Source organism: Tachysurus vachellii, chromosome 1, assembly GCF_030014155.1.
Source record: "Tachysurus vachellii isolate PV-2020 chromosome 1, HZAU_Pvac_v1, whole genome shotgun sequence".
Taxonomy (NCBI): domain Eukaryota; kingdom Metazoa; phylum Chordata; class Actinopteri; order Siluriformes; family Bagridae; genus Tachysurus; species Tachysurus vachellii.
Genome location: NC_083460.1, coordinates 37313287 through 37328810, shown reverse-complemented (window position 1 = coordinate 37328810; position 15524 = coordinate 37313287). Strand labels below are relative to the sequence as shown.

Genomic DNA, 15524 nt, shown 5'->3' with positions numbered 1-15524 from the left:
TGTTTTTGTCTTTAGATGAACAAGAGACCATATGTAATGTCACAAAGTGTGCATCAGATATAATAAGTAAATTAATACAAGAATCATCCAATTCTCCTGACCTGAGAGACTTAAAAAGGCCAGCACAAATTAAAAAAATGTGTTCTCGATTGTTTGCTTCAGATAGTACCATTAAAAAGGTTTACATCAGGTATGTAAGAACATTCAGTAATCTCTTCAGATCACTGTGTGTCCATAAATTTAAACTGAAAAAACAAAAAAAAAACAAAAAAACATTTTGACATCTGTGCAGGGCAGAGAAAAAGTACATTGATTATCTCATCGGGTTACTGTTTCATGGAACATCCAAAAATTATGACTTTGAGGAATTAAACATGACTGTAGTTAAGATGGATATGATGAACACCACAGATCTTGGGTTTGTACACATCTCTGCTCCAAAGGTAACACACCTCACATGTAATCGCTGATTAATAACAAGGAAATAACTTTCATGGGTGTGATTAAAAATAATCCAACGACAGGATGGTGTGAAGTTACCCTTAACCCCAAAGCTGATTATCTTTCATTATATTTTACCTGCTTATAGTTAGAATTAATGTTGTGCTTTATATCATTATATAATCAGTAGTGATATCTAATGATTAAAACCACCAAGCAAACGAAGACCTTTTATTTCAAAGTGTTTAAGTGAATGCCATCTAATCTGATATCTACTGTATGTAAATATCTGCCTTTACTGTGTGATAGGCACGTGATGATCTTCCTTTGGATGTATTCCTACCTACTGAACCATTTATTAATATGACAGTTGGTGTAGTGACATATCCCTGTAATAATATCTTTATAGTAAGTCCTAAACCTTTATCATCTCTTTAATTGACATTTGTTTCTATTGAAAGCTTGATTTCATACTTTTCACCCCAAAATCTAAATCTACGTCTCTCTTCTGCACATAATCACAGAATGACCCGAAGACCATGCTGAAGTCCAAAGTTATTCGCATTGAAACTGTTGGACATGAGATCAAGAACCTGTCTGAACAGCTTGTTATAAATTTTACAGTGAAAAGTAGTGAAATAATAATAACCGTAAGTAAATGCATATATTTGTTGATGAATTTCACATGAAAATAATCATATAATAATTTTAAACACACACAAACACACACAAATGCACACACACATGCACTCACACACAAACACACATGCATTTAATTTTCGGAAGTGATTTTTTTTTGTTGTTTTGATCTTTACATATTTGTATACATTCATTTTTCTACATTTTCTACATTTTTAATTTTCACATATGATCATTTTTACCTTATGAAACCATTAACATTCTATTCTTTAACATATTGAGGATGTATTTTTATTTATTTACATGCTTGTTTTTACACACATATTCCTTTTACACATGTAGTGCATATGGTTTCATTTTTCAGATTTTCTTGCAATTAAATTGTTGATTTTTATGGTTCACATGATGTGAGATGAGTGTACTTAAAGTTTCGAGCAGAACAGGTTGAAATGCACTTACACTTGGTATTCACATGTAATCATATTTTTCATGTAATCACATGTTGTTTTTTCTTACAGGAAAACCACAGACTGTCGTGCCTTTTCTATAATGTAGATGCTACAGCAGGTACGTAGGATTCTGTCAAGTTCTACAAAGTTTTAGTTTGTTCTTAGCGGTGCAATAATCATGAGAATTTGATCTCATAATAATCTTGTACAGATGGACAAGAAAAGGTAGAAATAATTACACTTACTCTAAACAACCCTCCTGTAGTCTTCGGGTCAATTTGGGTTTTCTTCCACATATTTGCCTGAAAATCACCAGGATTGTTCTAAATTATGCACTTTGCAAGTAAAATTAATTTTGTCTATTTTGAACTATGTGTTTGTAAAATAATTTAGTACCTCACATTTAGTGGGGCAATAGGTCACACTTTTGCCCTTTTCAGTGCAATGAACATACATACAGACACAAAAACGCACACATAAAATGTTCACTAACACACGCACCCAAAATACAAACTCACACCACACACACACACACACACACACACACACACACACAAAAGTTGTGTTTTCATATTCAAATCATATTTCTTTCCTCCTCTTGCATGCTTTGACCTGGGGATATGCTGACTAATGTTTGACATACACCAGCCAGTGGTTATCCAAAATAATATTTAATAATTTCATGAGATTTATTGATTATAAATTAAATATAATAAAACACATAAGAGGTGTAAAAGAAGGTTTATTCACAAGAAATTATGCCATGTTTTTGAGTGGTGTGTGTGTGTGTGTGTGTGTGTGTGTGTGTGTATAGCCCGTTTTTGGGTGATCAGATGACATCTGGTGGGCAAAATACACATTACAAGTGTAAAATCAAGTCAATTTGACCTGGAAAAAACAGGTTTTATTATTTGCTGACATTAAAAATGGTCAAAATGGGTTTGAAATATATATCATATACATAATACATCAACTTTTGTGCCTCTATAGTGAAAATAATTCAAAATTTCTGTTTGTTTGTTTATTTTTTTGAGGCATTTTTGTATATAAATAAGGTTTATTATACCAAATATTACAAATATTTTTGCAAAATATATGTTAATATGTTGTAAACAAGTTAGACTAAAAAGGTGAAGAAAAAAATGGCTATCATATATACTTCATTTTTTATAAGCAGTCAAAACAGACAAGGTCAACTTGACTCGGCGCTCCTAATTTGAGTAGGAATGCAGGAAAGGACTGCAGGAGGGTTATTAATGATTAACTTGGAAGCTTTTATACAAAATAGGGTATTGAAGAATAGAGCGATGTGAAAGAATATTACAGAACAGTCAGAATGTCTCATAGCAGCTCAGGAGCATCACAGAAACCCAATTGACTCGACTCATAATTAATAGAGTTGATATAGGAGTTAGGATAGGATATTAGATTACTAAAACAGATTTTTATTTGCTCCCATATAGGGCAGGAGTGGGATGACATGGGGTCTTTCACCAACCTGGAGAATTTTAACAGCAGCAACAGTGTAAACTGTTCATATGATCACATGACTCCCTTTGCTGTGCTTCTGGTAAGCACTTAAATCAGTATTAGAACTTAAACGAGTAAACTAGATACGCTATAGTTGTGCTAATAAATCTGTGTGTGTGTGTCTTATTAGGTTGACATGAATGTGGCACAAATAGATCGTCAGCAGTGGAAAACCCTGTCCATTATTAGTTACATAGGTTGCAGTTTTTCATCGTTTTTTTCAGCAGTCACCATCTTCCTTTACACTTTCATGAAGTAGGTATTAAACTGTAAGTTTGATGATGTACAGTACCAATATTTTGTAAGGCTAGAATGTTTAAAATTTATTTCTAACTATTCTAGCAGCTTACCTAATCAATTACTTTGCATGTGATTTGGTTCTTTTCGATTACTAGATCTAAGTTTATCTGATATTCGATTACACAGTAAATGTAATGAGTGTCACAGAAAGATGAACATTAGATGAACTACTAAGGTGCCTTTACCAAAGAGGGCCATGTTTATCTTTTACATATATATATAAAATATCCGGGGGGCACGGTGGCTTAGTGGTTAGCACGTTCGCCTCACACCTCCAGGGTTGGAGGTTCGATTCCCGCTTCCACCTTGTGTGTGTGGAGTTTGCATGTTCTCCCCGTGCCTCGGGGGTTTCCTCCGGGTACTCCGGTTTCCTCCCCCGGTCCAAAGACATGCATGGTAGGTTGACTGGCATCTCTGGAAAATTGTCCGTAGTGTGTGATTGCGTGAGTGAATGAGAGTGTGTGTGCCCTGCGATGGGTTGGCACTCCGTCCAGGGTGTATCCTGCCTTGATGCCCGATGACGCCTGAGATATTCACAGGCTCCCCGTGACCCGAGGTAGTTCGGATAAAGCGGTAGATGAGTATAAAATATCCAAACCTAGGACATTATTCAAGAGACGGTTGTGGTTTGGTGCTCATGGGTTTGGTCCACTAATTAAAAAGGGTGTGTTTGATTTTTGCACCACTAAAATCCCATTGTTGGGTCCTTAAGCAAGACTTTTAACCCTTACAAATATTCAAAAGACCACTTGCCAGACATTCAAACAAATTTTGTGCTTCAATTTGTGTCTCACATATACAGACTATATATACTATATACATACATACTGTTTTTACAGGAGTTCTAACAGAGACACTGCCATCCATATCCATGTGTCTCTGAGTGCGGCCCTTTTCCTCCTCAACATCAGCTTCTTGTTCACTGAATGGGGAGCCACATGGTCTCAAAACAGTGCATGTGTCTTGATAGCAGTGATAATAGAGTACAGCCTCTTGTCCTGTTTCTCCTGGATGGCCATTGAAGCCATACACTTGTACTTCCTTCTAATCAAAGTGTTCAACACCTACATCAAGCACTACATGATCAAGCTGTCTCTCTTTGGATGGGGTGAGGAATCGGACCATGTGTCCCACACTGCAAAACACTACAATATAAGAACAGTATTAATATCTATTTATGTAAAATGAAAGACCACTTTATGAGGTGCACTTGTATTTTTATAAGAGCACTTGTATCCCTGATTGTTCATTCAGAGCAATGCAGTCTCAGGAAAGTCGTATTTCTAATATTGATCTCTTCATTTCCGTCCAGTCTGTTCCCATTGTGGCTTCAGATTCTGTTCTTGGATGAAAAGATCTGATCTGGTTCTGTAAAGCGGCATTATGACAAGCGTACAAGTCTTCCTTGTAAAGTGGTCAGTACAGTGAATATTTAGTACACCTGAGATTCTGGAGTGTTTTGGGGTTTTTTTTTTGTTCCAGGAATGCCTGCTCTCCTTGTTGGAGGAAGTCTGTGTGCTTATGGTAGTACGCCTTTTTATGGCACCACAGAAATAACATTATCGGACACAAATGAAGCAATGAAAATGTAAGTAAATAAAAAATACTGTTTTTAAACACAAAACTGTTTAAAAAAAATCTACTTGACTGTAATGCCAATTAACATCTTCTTCCTTTGCTACACAGATGCTGGATTACCGACATCCGCTTTCTGTATGGCATCAACATCGGCTATTTCTCCATAATGTTCCTGTTCAACACGTCCATTCTGGTGGCAGTGACATGTCAGATCTATAAGCGCCAGTGCATGAATGTCAGCGGCAGCAATCTTCCATCTTGTAAAGATATATGCACTGTCCTGGGTCTGACCTTCCTGTTGGGAATGACATGGGGTTTGGCTTTCTTCACATCAGGACACATAAACTACCCCGTTCTTTACCTCTTCTGTATCTGCAACACGCTGCAAGGTACTGATTCGTCACTAATAGACAGTGTTGTAATGTAACGAAGTATAAATATTTCGTTACTGTACTTGAGCAGAAATTTCACGTACTGTACTTTTCACATCTGTACTTTACTTCGCTATTTAAATTTATGTCAACTTTCACTTTTACTCCACTACATTTTCTAGATAAAATGTATACTTTTACTACGCTATTATTTCCACTAACCATCTTCGTTACTCGTTACTACAAAATAAAATAAAAATAAATAAATAAATAATAAAATTGCGACTGCAATAAGGGAGGTTTGGCGAATCACTGCTCCTAGATTGCATTACGCAGCTCCGCACGCTCTATTTCAGCGTAATGTTGCCAAAAGGAGGCAGAAGCACAACTGAACCTGAGCCACAACAGAGCCACATTTTTTACTGTGTTACCACAAAGAGCCACATCATACACATGGACACACATGATCATCACCTTTTTTCCTGCCATTTTGAGAGCGAACTTGACACAAATTGTTTACTCAAAGGGGCACGGTGGCTTAGTGGTTAGCACGTTCGCCTCACACCTCCAGGGTCGGGGTTCGATTCCCGCCTCCACCTTGTGTGTGTGGAGTTTGCATGTTCTCCCTGTGCCTCGGGGGTTTCCTGCGGGTACTCCGGTTTCCTCCCCCGGTCCAAAGACATGCATGGTAGGTTGATTGGCATCTCTGGAAAATTGTCCCTAGTGTGTGATTGCGTGAGTGAATGAGTGTGTGTGTGTGCCCTGCGATGGGTTGGCACTCCGTCCAGGGTGTATCCTGCCTTGATGCCCGATGACACCTGAGATAGGCACAGGCTCCCCGTGACCCGAGGTAGTTCGGATAAGCGGTAGAAGATGAATGAATGAATGTTTACTCAAATGATCTTGCTTCTACTGGGAAACTTTGAGGTATTTTCATCCCACTCACATGCGCGTTTGACGAAAATACCGTATTTAACTCAAGCGAAGCGAACACGCACAATAAAAAGACACACAAACTTCGATATGAACGTAAGAACCGCATGAAACCGAGCAAAGAGCCGCGGTTTAGCCACCTCTGTCGTAGATGACCACCCCGACGATAGTGGTGAACAGGGTGAAGAAGATAACGTTATACACCCGTGGCCGTATTTGCAAGAAATGTTTCTGTACATTGGAATGAAAGATTCTTCCTACCGGATGAAGTGCCTCTTATGCCTACCGAAAATCACTGAAATTTTACTTTTTACTTTTACTTCAAATACTTAAGTACATTAAATATCAGTAAGTGACTTTTGATACTTAAGTACAGTAAATATCAGATCCTTTAAGACTTTTACTTGAGTAATATTCTAAAAGGAAACTTTCACTTCTACCAAAGTCTTTTTCTAGTACGATACTTGTACTTTTACTCAAGTATTGCTTTCTAGTACTTTATACAACACTGCTAATAGATAAAAAAAAAAACACTATTAAAATTACCTAGTATTTATTTCTGTTTCTATCTTTCATTAAACCTTTCAAGTGTAGCAAGGTGTCAAAGAGGGGCGGGGTCTCTAACCCTATTACAGATTGCTGATAAGCCACACTTATTTAAAGGACAGGTGAAAGCGAAGGGCAGCTAACAGCAGCTGTGTGGGACCGGGAGTCCCTGTGTATTTTCCCTGTATAAGTATTTTATTCTGTTTTTAGCATGTGATACAGTAGTTTGATAAACTCAGGATCATTGTGGATTTCATTGGTTTTGCTTTGTTAAGAATGTGGGTGTTTGCTGTTCGGGACCACAGTGCGGTTTGATTGGTTGGTTTCGTCTCGTTAAGGTTGTCGATGATAGTGACTAGTCGCTGTTCTCTTTTGGGTTTTCTTTTTTGTAAAACTGACTGCTCCCTGGTGTGAATGTATGTTAATTCCCTAGCCAGCTGGTGTTTTGTTTCTTTTTGAATTATTAGGCTTGTGTAATTTGGTTCAATGGTTGGCTAGGGGATTTTGTTTATTTCTTTTTTTTCCTTTTTCCTTTTAAGAACATTGATCTTCTGGGTTTTCCTGTACCCTTTGGGTATACCCCTTGGGTAGCTTCCCACCACTTCTTTGGGGAATCTGAGACAGGGATTGATAGAGCCCCAACAGGTTTTGTGTGCTTATTGGTGTGATGTATTGATTTTGAGGGTGTATTATTAACGATTTGAGGTTGGTTTATGGGGTTGAGATTGCTGTTCTCATACAGTTTGCAGTGAAGCTACTCTTTCCTGTAGGAAGCTCCATTATCTTTTGTCTGTTGATTATACCATTTGAAGGAGGCTGCCCTTGTGGGTTGTTTCCGGTCAGGGTGAATGACCCAAATTATTTTAATGCTTTGTTAAATAAAGTTTAATGTTTTTCTATTATCCTATGCTTACTGTAGTGAATTTTCTTTGTATGCACCTAAGTTCCTTGGGCGTGCAGGGTGCTACATTCTGGCGCTGTGAGCAGGGCTGCGATTATTTTGCAGATTTGTGTTTTTGGGAGCAGTTCAGTTGTTTGTTTTTTTCTTTTATTTCTTTTATAAGCTAGAGAACAGCGGCTAGAAAGATCAGCCTCTTCTGCATCGCCGTCTGGTCGCTCGGCAAGCCTTCAAAATGGAAGAGGACCTGCGACGACTACGTGCTCAAGTGGAAAATCAAAGACTCTTGGGGCCAAGTCAAGGAGGAAATTTGGGGGAAGGACAAGCTAGTGGGGGGATGTTTCTTTATCCCGCAGAGAACAAGCTGTGTATCTTCACAGAGAACATAAATGCTCTAAGTTTTCTGGATCTTCAGCTGTTGGGACATTGTCTGTAGAAGAATGGATAGAGGAGGCTCAGAGTTGTATTAGGTCAAGGTACATGTCTGAATGGGACAAAGCTCTCTTTCTTCTGGATCATTTAGAAGGGGAGGCCCGTATTGAGCCATACGCTGGGAGGAACGGTAGAGGGCTCCTGTGCAGATTCTTCAGTTTATGATTGTTTAGTAGGACAATGTCCTGCTTTAGGTGTTAAGATGGATAATGTGAATGTTCCATGATTATTGGACACAGGTTCTATGGTCACGACTGTGACCGAGAGTTTCTTCAATAAATATTTTTCTCATGTAAAAAAGCAGGATTGTGAGTGGCTTGGTTTAAAAGCTGCTAATGGACTTGATATCCCTTATATAGGTTATGTGGAATTAGATGTGAATGTTTTAAATCAGTGCATTCCAAGGCGGGGTATCTTGATTGGAAAAGATCCTATACATACAGCATTACAAACTCGTAAGACCATCACCCCAGGTATCTTGGGGATGAATGTTCTGAGGGAATGTTATCAGAGTCTTTTTGATCAATCTGGGGCTAGGTTATTCCAGACCCCGCTAATACAATCAGCCACTCCGGGGTTTCGGCGTGCACTTCGGCAGTGTGAGAAAACTGAGGCTGTTCTTAATTCAGCAACTGCATTTAAGGTAAAGGTGTTAGGAGATCAGCCTGTTTGTATTGCTGCTGGAACTCTGTCTATTGTACCTGTGACATGTCCCTAGTTTCCTTTAGCAGAATTTTTGTTAGAGCCTTTGGGACCGGAAGAGGGTACACTCCCTGAGGGGTTACTTGTCTCCCCAGCCCTCCTACAACCAGAGTACGGTACATTATATGCTCCTATTACGAATGTTAGTTCTTTGGACGTTTGGCTTTTTCCATGGAGAGTGGTCGGTACAGTGCAGGTGGCATCAGTGGAAGTGGAGGCCCTTGCCCCTCTAGCCTTTTCAGTTAGCCAACCGCCTCAGAGCGTGTGGCTTTTATAGCCACTCAACAGGTTTCAGTAGACCACACTGTAGAACGTTTGGAGTTTCCTTCATTTGAAGAGTTAACTGAAGAACAAGCCATGCAAGCAAAGTATCTTCTTTTTAAGTACTCTCGTTTGTTTTCTAAAGATGAGGGAGATATAGGGTGTACTGAGCTGATTGTTCATGAGATTCCGTTACAGGATGACATCCCTGTTCGCCAGCCCTATCGTCGCCTTCCTCCATCACAGTATGATTTAGTTAAAAAACATATTAAACAGTTGTTGGATAGTCAAGTTGTTAGGGAAAGTAGTAGTCCTTACTTTTCCCCTATTGTAGTAGTGACTAAGAAAGCTGGAACTATCAGGTTGTGTGTTGACTATAGGCAACTAAATGCAAAAACTCGTAAGGATGCCTATCCACTTCCTAGAAGTGAGGAGTCACTGGATGCATTGTCAGGTGCAAAGTGGTTTTCCAATCTTGATTTGGCCAGTGGTTATAACCAGGTACCAGTGGCAGAGAAAGATAAGTTCAAAACTATATGAATTTAATCGTATGCCATTTGGCCTCTGTAATGCGCTGGGCACATTTTGATGACGTGATTGTGTTTTCCTCTTCTATTAGTCAGCATCTGAAACAGTTGGAAGAGGTGTTTTCCAGACTTGAACGACAAGGATTGAAAATTAAGTTGTCCAAGTGTAACTTTTTTCATTCATTCATTCACTCATCTTCTACCGCTTATCTGAACTACCTCGGGTCACGGGGAGCCTGTGCCTATCTCAGGCATCATCGGGCACCAAGGCAGGATACACCCTGGACGGAGTGCCAACCAATCACAGGGCACACACTCTCATTCACTCCCACAATCACACACTACGGACAATTTTCCAGAGATGCCAATCAACCTACCATGCATGTCTTTGGACCGGGGGAGGAAACCGGAGTACCCGGAGAAAACCCCAGAGGCACGGGGAGAACATGCAAACTCCACACACACACAAGGCGGAGGCGGGAATCGAACCCCCAACCCTGGAGGTGTGAGGCGAACGTGCTAACCACTAAGCCACCGTGCCCCACTGTAACTTTTTTCAGAAAAAATTAATTCAAGAATAGATTTTTCAGTTTCTTGATTATTTTTTTACTTAAAATCTCCCGAAATATGAATTTAGATTTTAAATACATATCAAAATCTTTTACATAAATGCCATAAGGAAAAAAAAAAGATAAATCATTATATATAATTATATTTACATTTATTTTTACATTATATTATTCAAGTTATAATAAATTGTAATTTTTAAAAAAACTTCATTAAAAACAATTTTCTGGTCTAAAACTGTCATGCACATGAAACAGGTTAGATCCAAATGCTGGTTTATTAGGCAATATCCAAAACAGGCAAGGGTCAAACCTCAGGCAAACAACAACATCAAAGGAAATCCAAAAACAGTAGTCACTAATCCAGGCGTAGGTCAGGGCAGGTAGCAAACAATCATAAACACGATAAACAAGCAGGGTCAAAACAAGGCAATAGACGGAACAGATAGACAGATAATACGCTGTCTAATTCAGACAGTGCTAACAATACTTCACACCATCAGAGAGTTCTGAGTGAGCTTAAATAGACCAGGTGATTACAAACAGGAAACAGGTGTGCTGAGTTGATGGTGCAATGGATTGTGGGAAATAGAGTCCTGATGATAAAGTGCAGCAAAGTCCTCTGCAGGCCAGCAGAGGGAGCCATCATGGCTCTCATAACATTCATTCATTCATTCATTCATTCATTCATTCATTCATTCATCTTCTACCGCTTATCCGAACTACCTCGGGTCACGGGGAGCCTGTGCCTATCTCAGGCGTCATCGGGCATCAAGGCAGGATACACCCTGGACGGAGTGCCAACCCATCGCAGGGCACACACACACATTCATTCATTCATTCATTCATCTTCTACCACTTATCCGAACTACCTCGGGTCACGGGGAGCCTGTGCCTATCTCAGGCGTCATCGGGCATCAAGGCAGGATACACCCTGGACGGAGTGCCAACCCATCACAGGGCACACACACACTCACTCACTCACATTCACTCACGCAATCACACACTAGGGACAATTTTCCTGAGATGCCAATCAACCTACCATGCATGTCTTTGGACCGGGGGAGGGGCTCTCATAACAAAAACAGACAAATTAGAAAAGAGAAAGTTCTGTTATAGAAATATTATAATTTTATAGTGAACAAAACAAAACTAGGTTTCTGATATTGCAACTTATTTGGTGGTTGAGTTTGGAACTAATTTGTATTTTAGTTTTTACTTTTCTAAATAAAAAAACAATAAAGCTTTATCAGAGGCAAATCTGCATTGAATACAACAAATAGTCTAGAGAACAACAGAAATCAGGATTATGAGTTCAGGATAATGAGATTCCATTTATATTTTAAAGTCCAGGAAAGGATTCTACATGTAGCTTCAGTAACATTATAATATCATGTACTGAAATTCCCAAATCTTCCCCTCAGCATCTTTAAGCTCAGTACTGTATTTCTAACGCAGCATCTAGGGCCAGTCAGTAATAATTTGGATTATTGCCATATTAGCTATATGCTAGTCTCTTTTTTTTTTGCATAATAAAAACAACAACATAACATAATTAACATAGAGGATCAAAGTATATCCAATTATTATCAATGACATTCATTATAACATCAAAGGTAAACCTATACTGGGTCTTAGATCTTTTAAGACCTCAATGTAATGCTTAAGTTCAATTTTAAATACTGTAATGTTAGGTTTAATATTAGTCCATTTTTGTTTGTGTGTATGGTTTTTTTTTCCCCATAAATAATTATTAAATTAATCAGCAAATCATGCTCCAAACTTTATTTACCTAAATTTAAATATTAAATATTCAATATCAATCCAAAATGATTGATTAAATACACATTTATAAATGTAGTGTTTTATGGATTATTCCTTTAAGTTACAAAAGCCACATTTAGTTTCCATGTTAAATTTTATTTTATTTTTTTAATATACTGCTGGAATTTTGTGAATTTCCCTCTTGGGTGAATAAAGTATCTATCTATCTATCTATCTATCTATCTATCTATCTATCTATCTATCTAAAATGTTTTTTTACTGGTCTGACGTCATCGCGGTGAGCGTCGTCAGAACAGAAATAAAAACTGATCACTCTGTAAAAAGAAGCTGAGAGTTAATACACACTGGACTGACAGTCAGTTCAGAGATGGTGCTTGATGTTAATTTTTTTTTATCTTGTTGATGTTCAGGGTTGTTTCTCTTCCTGTGGTTCTACGCTACAATGAAGAACAGGCTTATCAAGGAAAAATCCTCAACTGTGTCCGAGCCAACAGGTGCTCACATCAAGACCTGTGAAAGCACCCAGTGATCAGATATTATGCCATTTAGTGCAGGAAGTTCTATCAAGGCAAGAACAATGTTATACATGCAAATATATAAAACCTGCTTTAACACCTTAATGTGTAACTCATCATGAGTTTTATAATCAGTTGCACAGGTCCCTGTGAGCCACTGAGTTACTTATTATCGACATTACAGAATGAATTGATGCATATTGTTTTGGATAAAATCTAGTGTGTATGGCTTGTATATGATCAAATGTATTACTTAGTAATTTTTCATCACATCTACATTTGACTACACTGAACTTATCTGATATTTTTAGTTTACATACATTTAGGTTTACCCTTATTCATAACTATGTGACGTTATGTATACATTTATACATAATTATGATTATACAGCTCTCTTATAATACGTGAAAGTGATGCCGTGAAACAGAATCGTAGTGATTTAAATGCTGTTTTTTTTTTATGTTAATTTTAAAGCTGCTGGCCTGACTAGGCATTAACTTCACTTGTGGGTGTGAATGGGATAGGATTGACCAAATATTTTTGAAACAGTGAAGCAATGTGAATTTCCTACATTTTAGTCATTCAAAAGTTTGCTATAAGCTATAATCTAAATTATAATGTAATTATTAATAATTCAAAAGAAAAAAAAAAGAAAAAAAGATGAGTATTTATACTTATTTTTATTATTCTTAAATCTTATTTTATTTTTCTATGTAAATTTATTCTATTCAATTTGTTGTTGTACATATTTCATTTTTTTTTTTTGTTTGGTTGGTTGTTTGGTTCTTTGGTTGTTTTTTGTATGAACATTTTGTTGTGTTGGATTTAGACAGATTATTAGTGGGTTTTGTTTTTGTCCAAAAAATACCATACCAAATTAGGTTGGGTCAATGGTGGCTCAAGAGTTTACGATTGTTGATCAGAGGATCATGGTTCAATCCCCAGACATGCCAAGCTGCCACTGTTGGGCCCTTGTGCAAGACCCTTAACCCTCTCTTGGCCAGGGGTACTGTATCATGGATGACCCTGTGCTCTGACACAAACGTTCAAAGTTGGGATATGCAAAGAAAGAATTCCACTGTGCTGTAATTTATATGTGACAAAATAAAAGGCTTCTGTAATGCAGGCTTCTAAAAATGTATGCTTCTGAATGATGAATGTATTTTGTGTTTTTAATACTTCATTTTATATTTATTTTGCTGTTAAGGTGTGATACTGGTAATAAGCTAGTATAATTTGTAGTTAGAATGTAATTAGAATTCATGCATTTATTTTAGATTTTCTGAACATCTTCTGCATTTTATTTTACATAAAATTGTATCACAGTGAATAGGGCTGAGTTTCCCTGAAACACATAAGAAGTTGGAAGATGGAACAAAATGTAAAACCAGAACCAAGGTTGGCTTACTCTCTCTCAACCACAGAACCACTTTATAGTATATTCATGGCTGACTGTTGGTTCATGTACACAGAAAAGGGCACATAGTATAGCAGTTCAAAAAACATTTAAAAAGCTCATGCGATGGAGAAAGCTGTCAATATTCATTCATTCGTTTTCTACCGCTTATCCGAACTACCTCGGGTCACGGGGAGCCTGTGCCTATCTCAGGCATCATTGGGCATCAAGGCAGGATACACCCTGGACGAAGTGCCAACCTATCGCAGGGCACACACACTCTCTCATTCACTCACACAATCACACACTACGGACAATTTTCCAGAGATGCCAATCAACCTACCATGCATGTCTTTGGACCGGGGGAGGAAACCGGAGTAACCCCAAGCTGTCAATATGATTCATGCAAATAAATTATATTCATAAACAGGAAACACAAAGTTGGTGCGCAGATGTGTGGTTCTAAAGAAGGCTAAACAGATATTCAGTTCATAAGTGTACAGTTTTTGTTTCTCATGAAGTGATTTGAATGTATGTAAAGTTGACGCCATATTACATGCACAGGTTTGTTTGGGGTTTGGCACTTCAGAGAAGGTAGAGAGCAATATAGCTGGTTTAGAGATGTTGACGGCATGTTCAATACTGAATGGAGCGAATTTGTGAGTTCCATCAAAAAATCTGAACATACTGGATATGTTTCATTTACACAAATACATTCCAGCACCTGTACATACTGTTAAAATCAACAGTCTTGTGTATACACCATAATCAGAATAGTCTTTTCAATTTTATATGTGTGTATGAAGAAAAATAGGATGACTATATTAATTTATATAATATAGAATGTTATATACATGACTAGATGGTCACACCTCCAGGGTTGTGGTTCTCGGTTCCCATCTATATGTGTTTGCATGTTCTCACAGTGCCTCAGGGGTTTCTTTCCCAAGCACAAATATATGTGTTGTAATCTGATTAGCATCTCTAAATTACTTATTGTGTGTTTATGTTTGTGCTTGTGCCCTGCTATATGACTGGCATCCTGTCCAGTGTGTACCCTGCCTTCTGCCCTGAGACTCCTGGCATAGGCCCCAAGTTCCCTGCAACCCAGTAGGATAACGGGTGTAGAGAATAGATAGATGGAAAGAATACTGTTTAAACAGAATTTAGAGGACCCTTTAAATAGTTTATACAACATGGAAAGTTTTAAATGCAGTATAATTACATTATTATAGTATTAGTATAGTATTATACATAATACACTATACTCTACAAAAGTTCTGCACATCACATAGTGCTACTTTTAGGGAAATCGAACTGTAGCTCGTGGTTAAGCTGTTGAGTAGATCAGAAGGTTGTGAGTTCAAATCCCAGCACCGAGCTGCCACTACTGGACTCTTGAGCAAGCCTTTTAATCTTCAAATGCTTCAGCTGTGTAAAAAAAGAAAGAAATGTGTCTGCTGAACATGAATATTAACATTTTCTGTTGAATAGTTTGTTTCTGATACTATTTAAATCAACCAGAGCGTATTAAACAAAGCATTGTGTCCTGTATATGATATACGTATATACAAATACTCTGTTGTTTGTGTATGCAAATGAATAAGCGGCACTGTATCAGTTAGTCAACAAGCAACAGAAGTTAGTCTTCTACG

At 37.8% G+C, this 15524-nt stretch overlaps 1 protein-coding gene across 1 annotated transcript in view; it reads left to right on the top strand.

The window, feature by feature from the left end:
- Positions 1-13096, top strand: part of LOC132856569 (adhesion G protein-coupled receptor G3-like) — a 14090-nt gene extending 994 nt beyond the window's left edge. Inside the window, exons 4-14 of the mRNA XM_060886171.1 lie at positions 16-190; positions 293-443; positions 751-849; positions 966-1091; positions 1599-1647; positions 2993-3099; positions 3190-3314; positions 4199-4467; positions 4842-4947; positions 5046-5326; positions 12369-13096. Of these exons, the coding sequence (XP_060742154.1) occupies positions 16-190; positions 293-443; positions 751-849; positions 966-1091; positions 1599-1647; positions 2993-3099; positions 3190-3314; positions 4199-4467; positions 4842-4947; positions 5046-5326; positions 12369-12487 (1607 nt within the window). The 3' untranslated portion in view covers positions 12488-13096. The remainder of the gene's footprint in view (positions 1-15; positions 191-292; positions 444-750; positions 850-965; positions 1092-1598; positions 1648-2992; positions 3100-3189; positions 3315-4198; positions 4468-4841; positions 4948-5045; positions 5327-12368) is intronic.
- Positions 13097-15524: the final 2428 nt, after the last annotated feature.